Source organism: Pseudochaenichthys georgianus, chromosome 5, assembly GCF_902827115.2.
Source record: "Pseudochaenichthys georgianus chromosome 5, fPseGeo1.2, whole genome shotgun sequence".
Lineage (NCBI taxonomy): Eukaryota > Metazoa > Chordata > Actinopteri > Perciformes > Channichthyidae > Pseudochaenichthys > Pseudochaenichthys georgianus.
Window position 1 is genome coordinate 9,136,505 of NC_047507.1, and position 18,341 is coordinate 9,154,845.

The following is an 18,341-nucleotide window of genomic DNA, read 5'->3' on the forward strand; positions in this document are numbered from 1 at the left end:
ATGATCGTATAAGACGTACACACGGAGCCATTTGGCCCCCCAGAGCGTTCCGTCCGCATGTCTATCCACCTTGGGACCCATTATCGTTTTAGTGGTCCGTTTCCGCGGTTCCGTTACGGCCTCGTGTGGACGAACGGGCTATACGAAAGAGAAAAGTAGCGGATACAACCCGTTTTGTTCCCGTGTAAACGGCACCTAAAGCTGCTCTGATTTGTTATCTAATTGATTGGTTTATTAACTATTTTGTTAATCAAATAATAGTTAAAATACCTGCAAAATGGTATCAGTTTGTAGCCTCTTAAATAATGAAGATTTTAAGGTTTTTATCATAAAGTGAATATATTTTGGTTAGAGACTTGCAAACAAGACATTGGAAACATTTCAAAGACCTAACGATATATCTATTTATCGAGGCAAAGTTATTTCCCCTGTTCAATGAAGCTAAATGCCTTGAAGGTCCCAGGGTTTAAATATAATAGACACAGTTAAGCACACCCAAATAATAACTCTGATATTATCAAGAAACAATACAACAATTAGAGTCTTCAAACCTTATTGTTTTCAAGGGGTTTAGTTGTGAGTCTTATAGAAATACCCATGATTGCTGCAGCACAAGCAGAAAATGTATTATAATTATTTGTAAATGACTCCCTTTGTCTCTCCCAAGTGGTCGTAATCTAATGATGAAAATACAATGATGTGTCCTGCTATAGAAAACAATGACTGCCATTCTTTGCATGCACACAATAGAGGTTTCTCAATACTCTAATTTCCCCTCCTCGACTGCTCGACTCCTCGGTCCTCTGGTAGTGACCCGGAAATTGATTTCAGCGCGCCATGTTGAAGGACATCTAATTTCTCTAAATGCACTTCGAGCATCGAGGAGGCTCTCTGGAGGAGCTCTAACCGAGGAGACACTGATGGGTCCTCCGCGGATGCATTTCCGGGAACGGTGGAGGCGTTACGCACGGCCGGACTTATCTCAGCCAATGACAGCTCTGCATGCATCCCCTGGATATTATTTTAGTAACTGCTTTCATCGCGACGCGATGTTTACAGTGAGAACAGCTGTGAGGTCCGTGCAGAAAGCAGAGCAGTGTACAATATATATCCCTCAGTATAACAGGCCTACTCTCTTTATTTGCTTTAGTTTAGTAGATATCTACAAACAAAGAGTCGATATTTTTCTAAGACCATTTAGTGCTTCACATAATAAAATACACAACGGCTGTAGCCTGTGTGTGTGTGTGTGTGTGTGTGTGTGTGTGTGTGTGTGTGTGTGTGTGTGTGTGTGTGTGTGTGTGTGTGTGTGTGTGTGTGTGTGTGTGTGTGTGTGTGTGTGTGTGTGTGTGTGTGTGTGTGTGTGTGTGTGTGTGTGTGTGTGTGTGTGTGTGTGTGTGTGTGTGTGTGTGTGTGTGTGTGTGTGTGTGTGTGTGTGTGTGTGTGTGTGTGTGTGTGTGTGTGTGTGTGTGTGTGTGTGTGTGTGTGTGTGTGTGTGTGTGTGTGTGTGTGTGTGTGTGTGTGTGTGTGTGTGTGTGTGTGTGTGTGTTATGCTTACTTTTGTAAATACAACTTTTGGCCCGTAATTTAAATTCCCCATTTCAGCGACCAAAGAGAGAGGGGGGGGATATATCCAGTCTCTGATTGTTACGTTATTATGAGAGTTCTCTCTTGTTTGATTCGGAAATGGTATATATTTATATAAATCTGTGTGTGTGTGTTTGTCCGCATCTGTAGCCTGTTATTGTCTCATTATACCGCACTGTCAATGAATTAAAGTAGGCCTAAATGTATAAGTGGTCATGAACACATCTGTCCATCAAACAGAGGGCTGCTGTGCCTCCTGTCATCATTAATGGACGTCTCTTTAAAATGACCGCTCAGAGGAGAGGAGTTCTCATTTCTCTAACCGCCTGCTGCTTCCCCTCCTCTCTCCTCCGCTCGCATCTCCTGTGGGTGGGACTAAGTCTCGAGGAGGGGAAATTAGAGTATTGAGAAACCTCTTATGCATCATTTAAATCTATTCTTTGGAACACCTCATCGTGTATAATTAAATGAGTCGTGTTTCTTTGCCGTCACCGTCCTAAGTGTAGTTGCCTTTTCCCCTTGTTTTTTTGCAGTCCCGTTCACATCCCTGCATGATACTCTTAATCAGCATGAGACGGTTCTCTCTGTTGACCTAACAGCTTGCTTAGAGCCTTAATACCGCTGCCTACCTCTGTGCTTGTTTTGGAGCTCTCATGGTCGTGTGTCATTCTCTGCTGTGCTCATTTGGATAGCACCAAGAGGACAGTGCTGTGGCCGTCGCACTGATAGCTATCCAAGTCTTTGATCTCCTCTCCATATAAACATCATTACCACACACTGAAAACATACACATTCACAACACGCGCGCACACACACACAAGCTGCTCATCCAAATCGGCGCTGACAGATTAGCAGTGATTATAAACAAACATGGAGGATTAATCCTGTGTGCTCTCAGTCTACTTTTCCACTGAGCTAGCCAGGGTAATTACCAAGTGCTAGATTGTTAGTGTAATTACACACACACACACACACACACACACACACACACACACACACTGCTACTTAGTGATCGCAGTTGAGTAAGAAGGTTGAAGATATCTATTGCAAAGAAACTGCAGCTGAAGTGAATATAGTGCAGACAGTGAGATTGTGAAGCACTACTTGCTAGCATGTTTGAAACACAAAAGTGTAGAATCCTGAAAGAAAAATGACCACTTCATAGTTATTGGATTCAATATTAATCTATATATTGCCTTTTGTATCTGGCCCCAGTGTTGTGAAGCCTCGGGTGCACATTTTCAGGTTGCATGACCTAATACTGATTCTGGTCATAAAGCTGCTTTGTAACGGTTCACAAACATTTCGGTTCGGTACGTACCTCGGTTTTTAGGTCACGGTTCGGTTCGGTACGTTTTCGGTGCAGCAGAAAAAATTATCACAAAACATAACATCTTTTTTTTAATTATTATTAAACTGTGAATAATGTATTCACTCAAATAAATACAAAATATAATAAAATAAACATTAAGGTGCAGCATTTCGATGAACTGAAATAATCTGTATTTGAACTTTACTGTACTAGTACTCACAAAACATAAAATATTAGTTTTGGGTTTTTAATTATTATTAAACTATGAATATTCACTCAAATAAATATAAAATATAATAAAATAAACATTAAGGTGCAGCATTTCGATGAACTGAAATAATCTGTATTTGTACTGTACTGTACTAGTACCTAAGCAGCCAGTTTGACATTAGGACTTGCTTGTAATTTCATGTTTTTTTAAAGAAAGATGAACTTGTCCACATTGCTTGCCGAAAGGGCAGATCAGCTGGCACTAACAATGTCTCCTGCCGTGGAGAACACCCTCTCGCTAGGGACAGAGGTAGCAGATACAGCCAGGTAGCGCTTTGCTAACATGGCAACATAAGGATATTTGCCGTTTGTAATAGCTTTGGCTCGGTCTGAAGTTTTGGCGAGTGCTAGTGGGAGTTGGGTTTGCACTTCAGTCTTTTGGTACCGGTGATATTCACGTTCGGGTGATGCCTTTTCAAATGAGTGTGCAAGCTTGATGTATTGCCAGCCGCGTAACCAATGTTAGTTGAACAATGCCGACAAACAGCTTTGGTTCGGTCCACCTGTCTTTGTCCGTCATCCTTGTACGTAACTGCGAAACCAAAATGTTCCCAAACCGGAGACTTCAATGATGCTGGAGGATTTTCGAGCTCAACTTTATCTGCGTTCGCCATTTTGACAGTTCCTCAAATTACTGACTACATTTGAACGCATCCCTCTGACCAGCTCATCCAATGAAATGACTTGCTCGCTCTGTGACGCGTTGAACACAATGGGAGCAAATTACTCTGAATGCTGCGACGCAGCACCTGAGATTACTTCCAAGAAGTTGTTCACGTTCTCAATTTTTTACGTTTAACGTTATATTCGTACCGAACCGAAGGGCCCGTACCGAATAATTTCGGTACGGGTACGTGTACCGTTACACCCCTAATAGGTTGTATTGTCATATGCACATGGCTACAGTATAGAAATGGCAATTCAATTATTCTGTCCTGAGCTCCTCCAACAATGCAACATAAATACAAAATAAAAAGTAGTGCAAAAAGTCTAGATACATGTCAATAGAATATGGGATGTGGACAAGAACAGATTATGAAATTAAATAATGTAAATTAAGATTGCGGTAATCATGAAACAACTAGTTTAGCACTGATGTTTGTTTTTGTTGCAGTGGACGAGGGACATTGTGAACACTTTTGGTCAATGGTTGACAGATGTTTGTTTGATTTTGGACACACTTTACCTATCATATATGTTGGCGGTCTGCTAATGTACAAGTTTTGCTCAACACCACCTTGCTTTGTTCACAGCTTTTCTCCTCCACTGGATTTAATTATTTATTCTTATCTTCCAGGTTGAGGCCATCCTGGTCAACATCTTTGGAGGGATTGTCAACTGTGCAATCATCGCCAACGGCATCACCAAAGCCTGTCGAGAGCTGGAGCTCAAGGTGCCGCTGGTGGTCAGGCTGGAAGGTAGGAATGATAAAACACACACAAAGAAATGTAGGTTTAGCCTGTCTGACCCTCTTAGTAAGCAAGCCCCCACTGACACTCACACAATGCGCATCATCCCCTCAGAAACATGGGCCATTGATTTCTATCTTGCCTGGAATGAAAGGGTCTTGACCTTAATGAGGATTTGATGATGCTGGATAATGACACTGGCCTGTGAGGGATCGTGCAGATTTGTTGAAGTGGTACTTCTCCATAGTCAGTGTATTATCTACTGTAGAAAAAGGTCGACATGACCCCCAATTTTGAAAAATAGACAGAGTAAAAAAAACAGACTACCAGCACGGGAGAGAAGCAATGTGCTGCTGTGGAAAGGGGCTGTCAGCAAAACGTATTTCTGCCATTTTAAAGAAATGCCCACCAAAATAAATATATATCAGTAATAATGTACACTATATTAAGAATATTTTCATTGTCTACTTTGCTCTGCGATAGCCCTTTGGGATGTTAGCCTGTGCAGACCATTTACATGCACACAAACCTACATATCACTAGAGAAAAGGGAAAACCACTAAAAGCATAATAGGGCCCCTTTAATCGGTTAGTTTGTTGGTGATATTTTGTGACTTTGGGTTGTTCAGATTACCAAAGTCACACAATCACAAAAGACGAACCAATCAGGCAGCAGTAAACCAGAAACACATGTGTTTTGCTCGGTAAAGTTTTGGCTTTGTTCAATGGAGTGTGGTGGCTTGTCAAGAGAAAAATAATGTTCATCATCATCAGAACCCCGTCACCGTAAAGCTAGGTACCTTCATGACCGCTAGCCCTGTAGCCAAATCTTCTACGGAATAAAGCATACAAAAAACTGATAATGAGCCTAGTTACATCGCTTTTTAAAAGTATTTCCTTTTTCCATTTGACGTGATAAATGTATATATCATCACCTTATAGTGGAATTTATAAATAATACAAGTGCAGCAGGATTTGAATCACCTCTTCCCCACCTTGTTTGAAACTTTGGAGCATTGTATTGTATGCTGCTGTATCCTCTGGAGCCGATCCATCTTCATTGTGGCCCAGCGTCCTCGTAAGAACAGCAGTGCATTTCTCACACGTGTCACTTTTTGCCGCACCCGTCATTAGCGCCAGCCAGAATAACAATAGAGACGGCACTGATTGGCTCACCTTTCACCTGCGTATGCTAATGAAACCTGTTCAGTCCTCTGTGTGTGTTGGTGTGTGTGTCGGTGTGTGTGTTTTTGTGTGGGATGGCAGCGGTGACTCCTGTAGGCGTGGGGCCAGTTGGTGGTTAGCTTAATTGTCAAGATCCTGCGGAGTGGTGTGTCCAGAGCAGAGAGTAGGGGAGTGTGGGTGGGTGTGTGTGTTGGCCCTCAATACTTCATACTGTATGTCCTCACACACTCTGCTAATATGGTTTGTAGGTCAGGGCACGTAAGCTGTTTCTGGAACCCAACTGTGCAGTAAGGCACTACAGTGCAGTGCAGTTATGGTTGCTCAGAACAAGAGTGGAAAGTATGGAACGTTTACTCGTCTTAATAACAGCCCAAAGGTTCTGTACTCACTTAAATGAGGCCCGTGTACACTAGTGATCTTCCATATATTTTAAATATGTGTTATGTTTTTCAATATTTGAAGCGGTTTTGATGACTTTACCAGCTGCTCTTTAGACACACACATCGCTGCTATTCTCACATAGACTATTAGCCATTCTCACATAGCTATTCTTGATCGCCCGGTGTGTGTATATATATATATATAATGCTTTTCAGGTTTGTGATAATGTTAGCTCATTACGAATGGCAAGTGACACAAATGGTGTTTGGAAGTACTTTGCATTTAAGGCAAATGAACAAGGAAACACAAAGGATACAAGTAATTCATATTCAGCAATGCTATGAAAGATGCGAACACAACACATATAGCAACCCGACAATAGAAATGTAATATGTGGGCTATAAAATGGTATCGATTAGAATAATTTGTTACGGTATTGTATTAAGTTGGAACTTTCACGTGTTATAAAACTAAAACACACCTATGGAAGAAGCATCTGGCAACTTAACAATGTATGACATTGTTTTGTCTATTTCCCCCTAAACACCACACAAGTGCTTGTTTTGCCCGCCTGAAATATCTTTGCACCCAAGTTATTACAATTTCAAATGTGTAGCTTAAACCCAAAACTCTAGAATACCAAAACTGAGAAGAAACATTGGTGCCTGTTCAAATACTCAAGGTATATAAATAACCATCTCCATTGTGTATTTGGAGTGTCTGTCTCCATGCTTCGTAATGACCATGTGTCTGAAGAGTGAGAACCCAATGTGTCGCCACAGATGCGACTGGTCTGGTGACAAAACAAACCCTTAATTAGACACCTCACATTCCTTGTACTAGGCCATGTAATTCAACCTGACTATCAAACAGACTGAGTCCAGAAGGTTAGCACTGGCGGTCGGTCCAACCACGTTTTCCTGGCCCGGGCATAATCCAAGCTTTAGCTGTGGGTCATTACATCTCGGGCCGCAGTCGTGTGGAGAAGATTGGTTCAGAATCAATCAGCTCAGCTTGCTAGGCTGACCGCTGGGCAGCAGGAGCGGCCCATCGCTCTTCAACAGGATCAGAATGGATTAACTGGCACACTTTTAATTGGGAAGGCTCTTTTTAAAAGGCCTTGGTTGATTACATTGGTGGAAAGTTATGTATTCCCATATGTGGAGGAGAAGGCCCATGTTGTCAAGATGATGATAGGGTTGAATTAGTTGATGGGGTGTGAGCTGATAGAGTTCAAGTCACCCAGTTTGCTACAGTACTAGCTCTAATTTGTCCATTTCAATAGATTCTGCAGATTTTGCACAGAACATATTAGACAAACAAACATTTAAGGTGTTGAAAGGAAGAGATAAATGAGGAGGTACTGCACTGCCCCCTCTGGTTACAGTATGAACATGGACACAGTGCTTTGTGAGGACGCTGTCTGCCACTATGGGTAGAAAGTCCCTTTGAATACCCCTCAGGGTCCAGGAAAAAAAGGTGACTGCATTCACTTAACTCTGTTCCCCGGCCTATTGATCTACCGAGCCCTGCCCCAACTGTCCGTCAAACAGGGCTGGTTGTTTTCTCTTTAAAAGCAGAGCTGCCCATTTGTGTCTCACTTATTTAAAAATGTCCAATTGTGATGTCCCATTCAGTCCTGACGGTGTTATTACTGCTTAAATAGCCGTCTGCTGCTGCGACACACACATACAAAGGAATAGGTGTACATGCACACATATAGGTATACAGAAATATGAACAAACTGGCTCAATGTAACACTTATATCGGACCAGTAAATCGTTTTTAGCGTTTAAATGTAAATATTTTGGAAATGTTTGGTTATAATAACAAAAAAATCCTGCTTTTATATATATATATATATATATATATATATATACAGTGGGGCAAAAAAGTATTTAGTCAGCCACCAATTGTGCAAGTTCACCCACTTAAAAAGATGTGTAATTTTCATCCTAGGTACACTTCAACTATGAGAGACAGAATGGGGGGAAAGAATCCAGGAAATCACATTGTAGGATTTTTAATGAATTAATTGATAAATTCCTCGGTAAAATAAGTATTTGGTCACCTACAAACAAACAAGATGTCTGGCTCTCACAGACCTGTAACTTCTTCTTTAAGAGCCTCCTCTGTCCTCCACTTGTATTAATGGCACCTGTTTGAACTCGTTATCAGTATTAAAAGACACCTGTCCACAACCTCCACTATGGCCAAGACCAAAGAGCTGTCAAAGGACACCAGAAACACAATGGTAGACCTGCACCAGGCTGAGAAGACTGAATCTGCAACAGGTAAGCAGCTTGGTGTGAAGAAATTAGAAAATGGAAGACCTACAAGACCACTGATAATCTCCCTCGATCTGGGGCTCCACGCAAGATCTCACCCCGTGGGGTCAAAATGATCACAAGAACGGTGAGCAAAAATCCCAGAACCACACGGGGGGACCGAGTCAATGACCTGCAGAGAGCTGGGACCAAAGTAACAAAGGCTACCATCAGTAACACACCACGCCGCCAGGGACTCAAATCCTGCAGTGCCAGGGGTGTCCCCCTGCTTAAGCCAGTACATGTGCAGGCCAGGGTTTCCGCTAGGATTTTTTCTTGCCGGTCAAATGTCCGGGCAGAATTTATTTTACCGGACTAATTTGAAACTTACCGGTCATATTTCAATAATAATAATAATAGTTGTGTAGCAGAGTTTCCGTTAGCAGGTAATTACCGGACTATGAGCAGATATACTTCAGTTTAAAACTCAGTTCACGGGGCTCATTTTTATATTGCTTCAGTTTATAATCGTAACGGATCGAAAAATTCTGATTCATTTTTCAATAAATGATTCCACAAACAACAAACAACATAATTATTACATTCAAACAAACTACTTGTAGTAGATAACGTACATTATTCAGAAGTTTACATCAACTTTGAATAATAACACGGGAGAAACGGATCCTCTCTTTCCCTCCCTCTCTCTCCTGACAGCACGTCAGTTTCTCATGCAGCTCCTGCAGCTCGCTAAACAGAGGGCGGGGCTTCAGGTGATCCTGCAGAGCTGCGTGTCTCGGTCAGACTCAGCAGCTGATCTGATCTCTCTCTCGCTCCGGTTACACTTCACAAGCGTTTATGTCCATATCGATCAGATCCAGCTCTCCTGATCGGCCTTTATAGAGAGCACCGATCAAACTATTAAGAGTGAATATCGGCCGATAATGACCGGCGGCCGATCGATCGGAGCCTCCCTAATTATTACCAGACATTTTGACCGTCAGGTTTTGAATTTACCGGTTTTTTATAAATTTTACCAGCTAAAAACCGGTAATTACCGGCTAACGGAAACCCTGGTGCAGGCCCCTCTGAAGTTTGCTAGAGAGCATTTAGATGATCCAGAAGAGGATTGGGAGAATGTCATATGGTCAGATGAAACCAAAATAGAACTTTTTGGTAAAAGCTCAACTAGACGTGTTTGGAGGAGAAAGAATGCTGAGTTGCATCCAAAGAACACCATACCTACTGTGAAACATGGGGGTGGAAACATCATGCTTTGGGGCTGTTTTTCTGCAAAGGGACCAGGACGACTGATCCGTGTAAAGGAAAGAATGAATGGGGCCATGTATCGTGAGATTTGAGTGACAACCTCCTTCCATCAGCAAGGGCATTGAAGATGAAACGTGGCTGGGTCTTTCAGCATGACAATGATCCCAAACACACCGCCCGGGCAACGAAGGAGTGGCTTCGTAAGAAGCATTTCAAGGTCCTGGAGTGGCCTAGCCAGTCTCCAGATCTCAATCCCATAGAAAATCTTTGGAGGGAGTTGAAAGTCTGTGTTGCCCAGCGACAGCCCCAAAACATCACTGCTCTAGAGGAGATCTGCATGGAGGAATGGGCCAAAATACCAGCAACAGTGTGTGAAAACCTTGTGAAAACTTACAGAAAACGTTTGACCTCTGTCATTGCCAACAAAGGGTATATAACAAAGTATTGAGATGAACTTTTGTTATTGACCAAATACTTATTTTCCACCATAATTTGCAAATAAATTCTTTAAAAATCAGACAATGTGATTTTCCGGATTTTTTTTTTTTTCTCATTTTGTCTCTCATAGTTGAAGTGTACCTAGGATGAAAATTACTGGCCTCTCATCTTTTTAAGTGGGAGAACTTGCACAATTGGTGGCTGACTAAATACTTTTTTGCCCCACTGTATATTGTCAGGGTGTCCGCGGGGTCTTAAAAAGTATTAAAAGTGAAAATGAAGGCTATTAAAAAGTATTAAACGGCATTTTCCAAGGTATGAAGAAGGTCCACAGCAACGACAACATGAAACAGCCTTTAATTTACTGAAACAACATGTCGGGAAACCCCCTCAAGGTGGCCCCATGCATAGCGTGCCATAAAATGCTGCTTCTTATTTTAAGTTTCGTTGCCTAACCCTAACCCTATATTAAAGGTGGGGTAGGTAATTTTGGAGAACCCAGCTCGAGATCGCTAGAATTTGAAAATACACAGCCGGACAAATTTGCCACTTCCTTACAGAGCCCCTCCTCCAACACACACAAACGCGCACATGACTAATGAGGGCACGAGATAAGTTTGTGACCCGATGGAAGGCTGACAGGCAGGTAGGCCATCCAGTTATTTTAGCCGGGCCGGCTCAGATGATTACTTTCTACAGTACTACGGCTTCCACAGATGACATTTTTTTTATGGATTTGTTGTCAAAGCACAGATATTCATTGCTATCTGGATGTTAAGAGCATTCCATGGAATATAACAAAAAATGTATCTCGATCCGGTTTCTCAAACTTACCTACCCCACCGTTAAGAATGAGAAAAGTCTTAACATATATATCGTTTCTTGTAAACATATGACAAATGTGTGAGGGTGATGACGTCAGAGCATCGTCCTATGTGCCGGGCTTAGCCCCGGACAGCTCCAGCCCAATTTAACCCCTGGGTATTTGTGAGGGAGCTCCTATATGGCATTACCCCGCTGAAGCTCAACAAAGTTTAATATATTTCATAGTTCAACGTTTTGTCAATTGTTTTGTTTATTGGTCAAATACTGGTTTCTGATGGTTTTACTGGAATGAAAGAGCACAGAGTACAGAAGCAACAAAGCAGCATACTGCATTAAACCTGACCTTCACAGAGAGGTTGAAGTTCATGTGGAGAGGAGGCTTCAGTAGTCTGTCTGCACTCTGTTTAGTTGTGCTATCTTACAATCAATATAGTAAATGTGAGGTAAAGTGTGTCGCCAATGTAACCGGTTAGAACTCAAAGTTGCGATGAGGTCTTAAAATGTATGGAAAGGGTCTTAAAAAAGGTCTTAAAAGGTATTAAATTTGACTTCAGGATTCCTGCATATACCCTGATTGTGCATATTAGTCTATATCTTTGCTTCAAAACAAGGAGTTGAACCCTAACCCTTTTAAAACGAGAGTCTAGACCAGGGGTCGGCAACCTTTTTGATATGAAGTGCCATTTAAAAAAAAAATTGTTATCAGCGTGCCAACGATCGAGAATTATCAACGAGGGTTGCCGACCCCTGGTCTAGACAGCACAAAAAGTTTGCTTAATGACTGGCTCGCACATCACAGGAAGAGCATCTGCAGCGTGCAGGAGAGTCTCGCTCTGCGTTCAAATGAGAAGCATTTGATGTTTGACACACAGGAGGAAGAGGGGAGGAGCCGGCCTCATCCATTTTCGGCTGTTAAGGGAAAATATTCTCACTGTTTGTTACTGATCATTATGAGGATTAACTATCAAAGTCAGTCAAAGTATTTGGACATTCAGTGATGAGAGACAATGTTTTACACAGTATTCAAGGCATTTAGGGCAGCAGGACACCGAGCATCTGGTATATTCTGTCATGCTTGCACACACATATTCTGTACTTTGATATTGAGTGATATTATTGTCTGTGTATCTCAATATGTGTATATAACTACACATAGAATATCAAACTAGTCTTTTGTCAGTAATGGTGTCAAGTTATACGAAAGCCGCTCTTAGTTGTGTTGCCCTGAGTGTCAAAATACCTGCCAAAAAGACTCGGCAAATGTTTAAGATACATGAGGATTATCCTTTATTTTTTTCAAACTAGCTTTACTAGCATCTGATAAACAAATTCCAAAATAGCTTTGTTTGCAGTTCGTACGGTCACATGCATATAAACACTGCTCTGTGGCACATGAAGCCAAAATGAACCAACTGCCGAGTGATAAGAAATACCTGACTCATTCACATGTATCGGCCTATAGAGTTAGCACACTAGTGTTTCCTTAGCCACGCCTCCCAGCCGCTCGGTGTTGGTCTCATTCACATGTTTGTAGGAAGGAAAAGACCTCTGGATTTGGCTATTAGAGCATTTTACAAGTGTAAGGATCGATGGTTATACATGATAAAAAAAAAAAGAGCTTACCGCCAAACAAATTAGAGATGCGCTGATTTAAAGGTCACTTATTCACAATACTTCGATATTAAAAAGTCTATGCGAAAAAGTAATTTTGGTTGGACACGATGACATCATGAGACACATAGTTTCATGGTTTAGCCTCTACGAGAAAAACAAAATCAAAGAGGCTTTGAAAGAGGCCTGTGGTAAATAATACAACATAGCATAAGACTAGCACAAATAGAAAATACTGTGGGGGAAACTTCTGAAGCAATTGGAGTCAGGACTCAAAGAGAGACACGAGGAGAGCTGGAGCTTTGATGGCAAACACTGACGGTTTATTTGGAGCTTCGACCGGAGAATCCACAAGACATGTCATGAGCCACGAGTTAACCACACGGTACAGATGCCACAATCAATTCTGAAGAACTCTACCCCAGACCCATGTATTTAGCTAGTTCTGAGAGAATAATCGACATTGTGCATAACAAGATAGGATCATAAGTTACAATCATAACTATCAGCTGACGCCAACAGGCAGGAACAGGGAGGCACAACACTGAGAGCACAGCAGCCAAGGTTGCAGGTGCCTGTGCTCAGTCAGGACAGTATGAACTGATAAACTGGGTCAAAGTTATGGGCCTTGGAAAATATTTCCCAGACAAATGTGATACATTAAGAAACTGGCTCACTAATGTTGTAATATTGAACCAAAAGTGTTCAAACACAAGCCACCATGAGTCATACCAGACTAAGTATGGCTGCAGCAATAATAATCTCATTGGGCTCTAATTATTTCTAAAAGGAAGTTGTTGAAACAAAAGTTCAGAGCTAATTATTTGAGATAAATTACCAACTCCAGAACGAGATTAAGAAAAATTATCAAGCCCCATATCATTTATTTTCCTATCTTTACCTCAAAGAACAAACGTGTGCCCTTCACAGTGATATCAAAGGAACCACGAGAAGAAAGCAGTTGCAGGTCTGACACTGTGGCAGCTTATTAGCTTATCAACTTATTAAGACAGAATTAATCACAAGTTTAAGCATCAGCTCCGCAGCATCAGAACTTCTCTGGGGAAAGAAACAGCCCAAAGACGTATTATCGTGTTGAAATACGGGGGTCTGTAATGGACTCTTACATTAAAGTGACATTTCCACAATAGTCACTATTAAGCTTGCTCATTAGCGGGGAGACCCGACAGAAAGGTGGTGTGAAGCGGCAATATATCACATGGCAAAATACTGAATGGTGCTCGTGTTTTATACTTTTGGGTTGAATAGTGTTTAAATACTTGTTAGAAAGCAATATTCAAAATGGCAAGTTCATTATTATTTTTTTAAATCCTGATGTCTAGTTATTAGCAATCATAGGTAATAATAATGAATAATAACCTGCATAATGATCGTTTTCTGCTATGTGACAATCTTCTTTTTTGTTGCTTTCTTTTTTAAGAAAATTCTTAAACTCATGCTTTTTCATTTTTATAATCAAATCCCTTCATGTATCTGGGTCCAAGCTGTGAGTAGGTCTCTGGCAGCACCTAGTGGCTGCAGGTGAACACACACATTCATATACTACGCACACGCTACACTCACACACATTCTCTCACACACACATTCTCACACGAACACACACACCGGTGCTGTATCCAGCTGGGCTCGGTCCTTGCCTCTGCTGCTGTGAGTCATCAGTGCTCCCTACTGCTCACAGTGGAACTGCAGTCGGCTGCCCCCCCCCACACACACACACACACACACACACATATGTAGAGAAAGAGCAACGTAAATGCACGTATTTTCTTTCTCACTCCCGCAGATGTGTGATTCCCCCTCACACGTTGCATGAATAGCACCGGTAGCGCAGGTGCAGGTGTCTCAACACACACCAAGGCTTATCATGAATATTTATGGACTGAAAAATTGCAGAAATGAACGTGTTGTTTCCTTATTCTTAGCGCCACTGTACACTTTCCACAGGCATATTTGTCTGTTCAAAGTATCTTTTGCATTATGTATTTTCTGCGGGCGCATATGGCAGTTTAATGTCCTGTTTTTTCAACTTTGTTATCCTGCTACTGAGATTGAATCATCTGACGGATAAAACTGTCATTAATACAATGTGGATCCGTCAATCACTGGTGAGCTTAATGTATGTAAAACACACAGTACGGCCCCTCCGCTCGACAGCACAGAGACTGCTCATGTGGTCGTGGACAGGCAGAGTGATGCCATGCTGCAGTCTTTGATTTGGACATCCTATGAACAGGGGGTCCATGGTCTCTTCCTGCTCTTGTTCTAATTAATTACACTGGAGAATTGATTGTTTAGAGTGTGGGCTTGCAAAAAGAGTGTGTTTGGAATTACTTATTATGAGGCTGGACAAAAGAGATGAAATATTAGGCGTTAAGTGGCAGTGGTAATAGAATTCCTCATGAAAGGTCTATTGATCAGGGTGGCCGGGGCTCCGGAGAATTCACATATCATGCCTTCTTAATTACACGCCAGCCCAGAGAGCTAAGGTCAACCTGTAAGCGCCTGAGTATGCACACACACACACACACACACACACACACAGTGACCCTAGAGACACACCAATGCACAATTCAAACATTGTTAATTACACAAATCCAGTAATAACTACACGTATATGTAAGGCTGCAACCCTTTTGTTTCTCATTATGGATTAATCCACAGATTATTTTCTCCAACATACGTTATGGTAAATAAAATACCAAATGTGTTGTCCGAACACTAGTCACAAACCTAAAGGGATTACATGTATTGTCATAGGACACACAGGAGAAGATGGAATCATTAAGTCACTTTATTATTACTAGACTTAAGATTTCTTATCGTATTTTTCAAACACTTTATTGTAACTGCACATGTAGGACACAACATTATCAATATGTAGACGAGGAGCATTTGAGAATGGTTGCTTATTTGGTGATTTAGATCATACACAAAGTAATGAGATATTTAGTGATGCGTATGAGAGAGAGACCAAGGGTTTGCACAGGAAAAGACACTTCTGTGTGAGACATCACAAATGTAACTGCAGTCCACTAAGGAGGTCTGCACACCGTTCGGCTTCTGATAAATACTTTATTTCTCATTTTATTTGTACAAGGCAACAATTCCATCTACAAAAGGCCAGAGGAAGATCTTGTCGATGGAAATGTTACCTTGAAAAGAGAGAAACAGAAACGGTACATGGTGACCCAATGACTTGTTTGAAATAAGATCAGCCTGGATCCCCAGAGGGAAGTCGGGCGGTGCAGCAGCATGAAGATATACATAATAACCTGTAAATACATGGATTCATTGTTACACCACCGTTAAGAGATAATAATTATTAAGTACAATATCAACTTTTCTACAATGTATTAAAGCTATTAGTGGCTGCTCCCTCAATACGTTTTTTAAAATCCTGATACTTATTTTTTAGCGCGAATGTGTACTTTGGGGATTTGATCAACGTGTGCATATTCATTATGTTAGTCTACCAATTGTATTGTTTTGCTCTTTATCTGTGCTGTCTCTTTACTGTAATAATTAAAATATCCCTGCTGTGGAACTATGTGTAAATGAGGTCTTATTTCTCATATTTTGGTAGTAAACAAATATTAAGTAAAGGAGAAAAATAATGCAAGAAAAAACCACAATATGAATAAAAAAAAAGAAAATAATGGGATGTTCTTAGAAAATAAAAAGTCCCAAAACCAGACAGTACATTATCGTTGATACCACATCAGACAGATTCTGCAAATGGCCTTTTCTTTCTTTGCCATCATGTCTTCATGTGTGAGATCAGTAAGTGCCACATAAGCAGCTGTGTTTTGTTGTTTTAGCAGCATGGGCGATTCGGCTTCATTCGACCTTTTGCTCCATTGCCCTCTCTCTCATTGGCTCCCTCTCTCCCCCGTCGTCCTCTCCCTCTCCACTCTCCATGTCCTTCCGTCCACCACCACCCCCCTCCCTGCCCGTGTTGTGACAGTTTGTCGGGCTTGTGTGTGGCAGTGCAGTGTGCAGCGCTGGGAAGGCAGCCAGGTCAGAGTGAGGGTCTGGGGGCAGGGCGGGGTGTCTCCAGGTGCTTCTGTCTCTGGTTGGTTGGGGGTCTACCGGGGCATGGACGCCACCCTCACCCAGCACCTGCTCCCCCTGACCTCACTGCAGCCAGGGGAGCACACACACACACACACACACACACACACACACACACACACACACACACACACACACACACACACACACACACATACACTGACATTGTTCACAGACAAATCACCCATATCTCCCTCCATCTGTCGTTGTGTGCTTCCATTCCTCCAAAGGTTTTCTTTGCCTTTCACACCGGGTGGTTTTTACATCGTCCAGGTGGCACATCAGGTTCAACCTTGTTTAGCCCTTTTTTTGTCATTTTAACTTGAACAGTGTCATCCTGTGTGTTCCAGGGACCAACGTGGACGAGGCCAAGAGGATCCTCAGAGAGAGCGGCCTGCCCATCACGGCAGCGGAGAACCTGGAAGATGCTGCCAAGAAGGCAGTGGCCGCCATCAGAAAATAGATCCAGTGTAACCTCATCAGCAACATGCATACAGTCTCAGATCACAGTCAGCCTTTAGTCACACATGCAGGATTTCAAGCCTTTGCTCTCATAGACCTTAACGTTTACTTTTAATTGATATTAATTGGAATAAACCACATTCTTTTAAACATAGTCATGACCTGGAATATCATAAAGCCCAGTGTCCTCTGTCAGGGATTGGATGGAGGTCTAACACTTTGTGCATTCCTTATTGAGGCTTTTTTTGTAGAATATAAGATGTTTTTTTACCTCCATCCTCTGTACTTCAGCAGAGAGTATGACTGGAAACAGCCGGTGTTGTAAAATCATTAGATGCCACTAAGCTCAAACAAAAAGTAGCATAAAAGCAAGGCCTTAACTTTGGATCATCAGTCTTTTTTCTAATTGTCCAAGTTAGTATTAATACATGAATCCATCCCATGCCTTGTCTAAGTATCATGAGGTGTATGTCAAACCCAAACTGTGAACTTTGTACAACATGTCTTAACTGTTAAGTGCTCTATGGAAAATTAACTGATACACCTGTGCCTATTCCATGGCGGCTAAAAGGGTTTTGATGCTATCGTGCCAACTCTTTCAGTAGTTTCATACAGAGGGTTTGAGAAAACTAAAATCTTATATAATAATTTTAGCTTTTTTTATAATGTACAGTACAGGATACAGGATATCTTGAATGCAGTGCCAGAACTGTATATCATTTCAGAGATTAAAAAGAAATATTTCAACACCCATGTTTCGCTTGTTTGGTCCTTTCACAATGGATTGAGGGATGAGAGAGAAGCAGATGGAAAGTATGTCAGACATGTGAATTAAAAACCTTTATTCTACTGGTTTTTAAAATAAAGTTTAATAATAAATGTTATGTGATTGGGGAGAACACACACTCTTAAGACGGTTATTAGAAGAAAAAAGATGGCCAAGAGACATCTAAGATCCTATAATATTTTAACGTACTTGTTTGGCAGATGTGTTTGCCAAAAATAACTACGGAATATTTGTATAGTGCCTTTGGTGATGTTCATCTAAATATTTATTTGTTATAATAATAATAGCTTGGATTTATATAGCGCCTTTCATGAGACCCAAGGTCGCTTAACAAAGAAGAACAGGGCAAAACAAAAGGCAGTCAGACAACCAGTCAGACAGACAAAACAACAAATAAATTAGGGGCCAAAGAAGGCCTTAGTAAACAGATGGGTCTTGAGGGCCCT

General features: G+C 41.5%; 1 protein-coding gene across 1 annotated transcript in view; it reads left to right on the top strand.

Moving 5' to 3' along the window:
* Nucleotides 1–17,857, top strand: part of suclg2 (succinate-CoA ligase GDP-forming subunit beta) — a 119,100-nt gene extending 101,243 nt beyond the window's left edge. The window contains exons 10-11 of the mRNA XM_034083331.2: nt 4,467–4,587; nt 16,997–17,857. Coding sequence (XP_033939222.1) covers nt 4,467–4,587; nt 16,997–17,109 — 234 coding nt within the window. The 3' untranslated portion in view covers nt 17,110–17,857. The remainder of the gene's footprint in view (nt 1–4,466; nt 4,588–16,996) is intronic.
* Nucleotides 17,858–18,341: the final 484 nt, after the last annotated feature.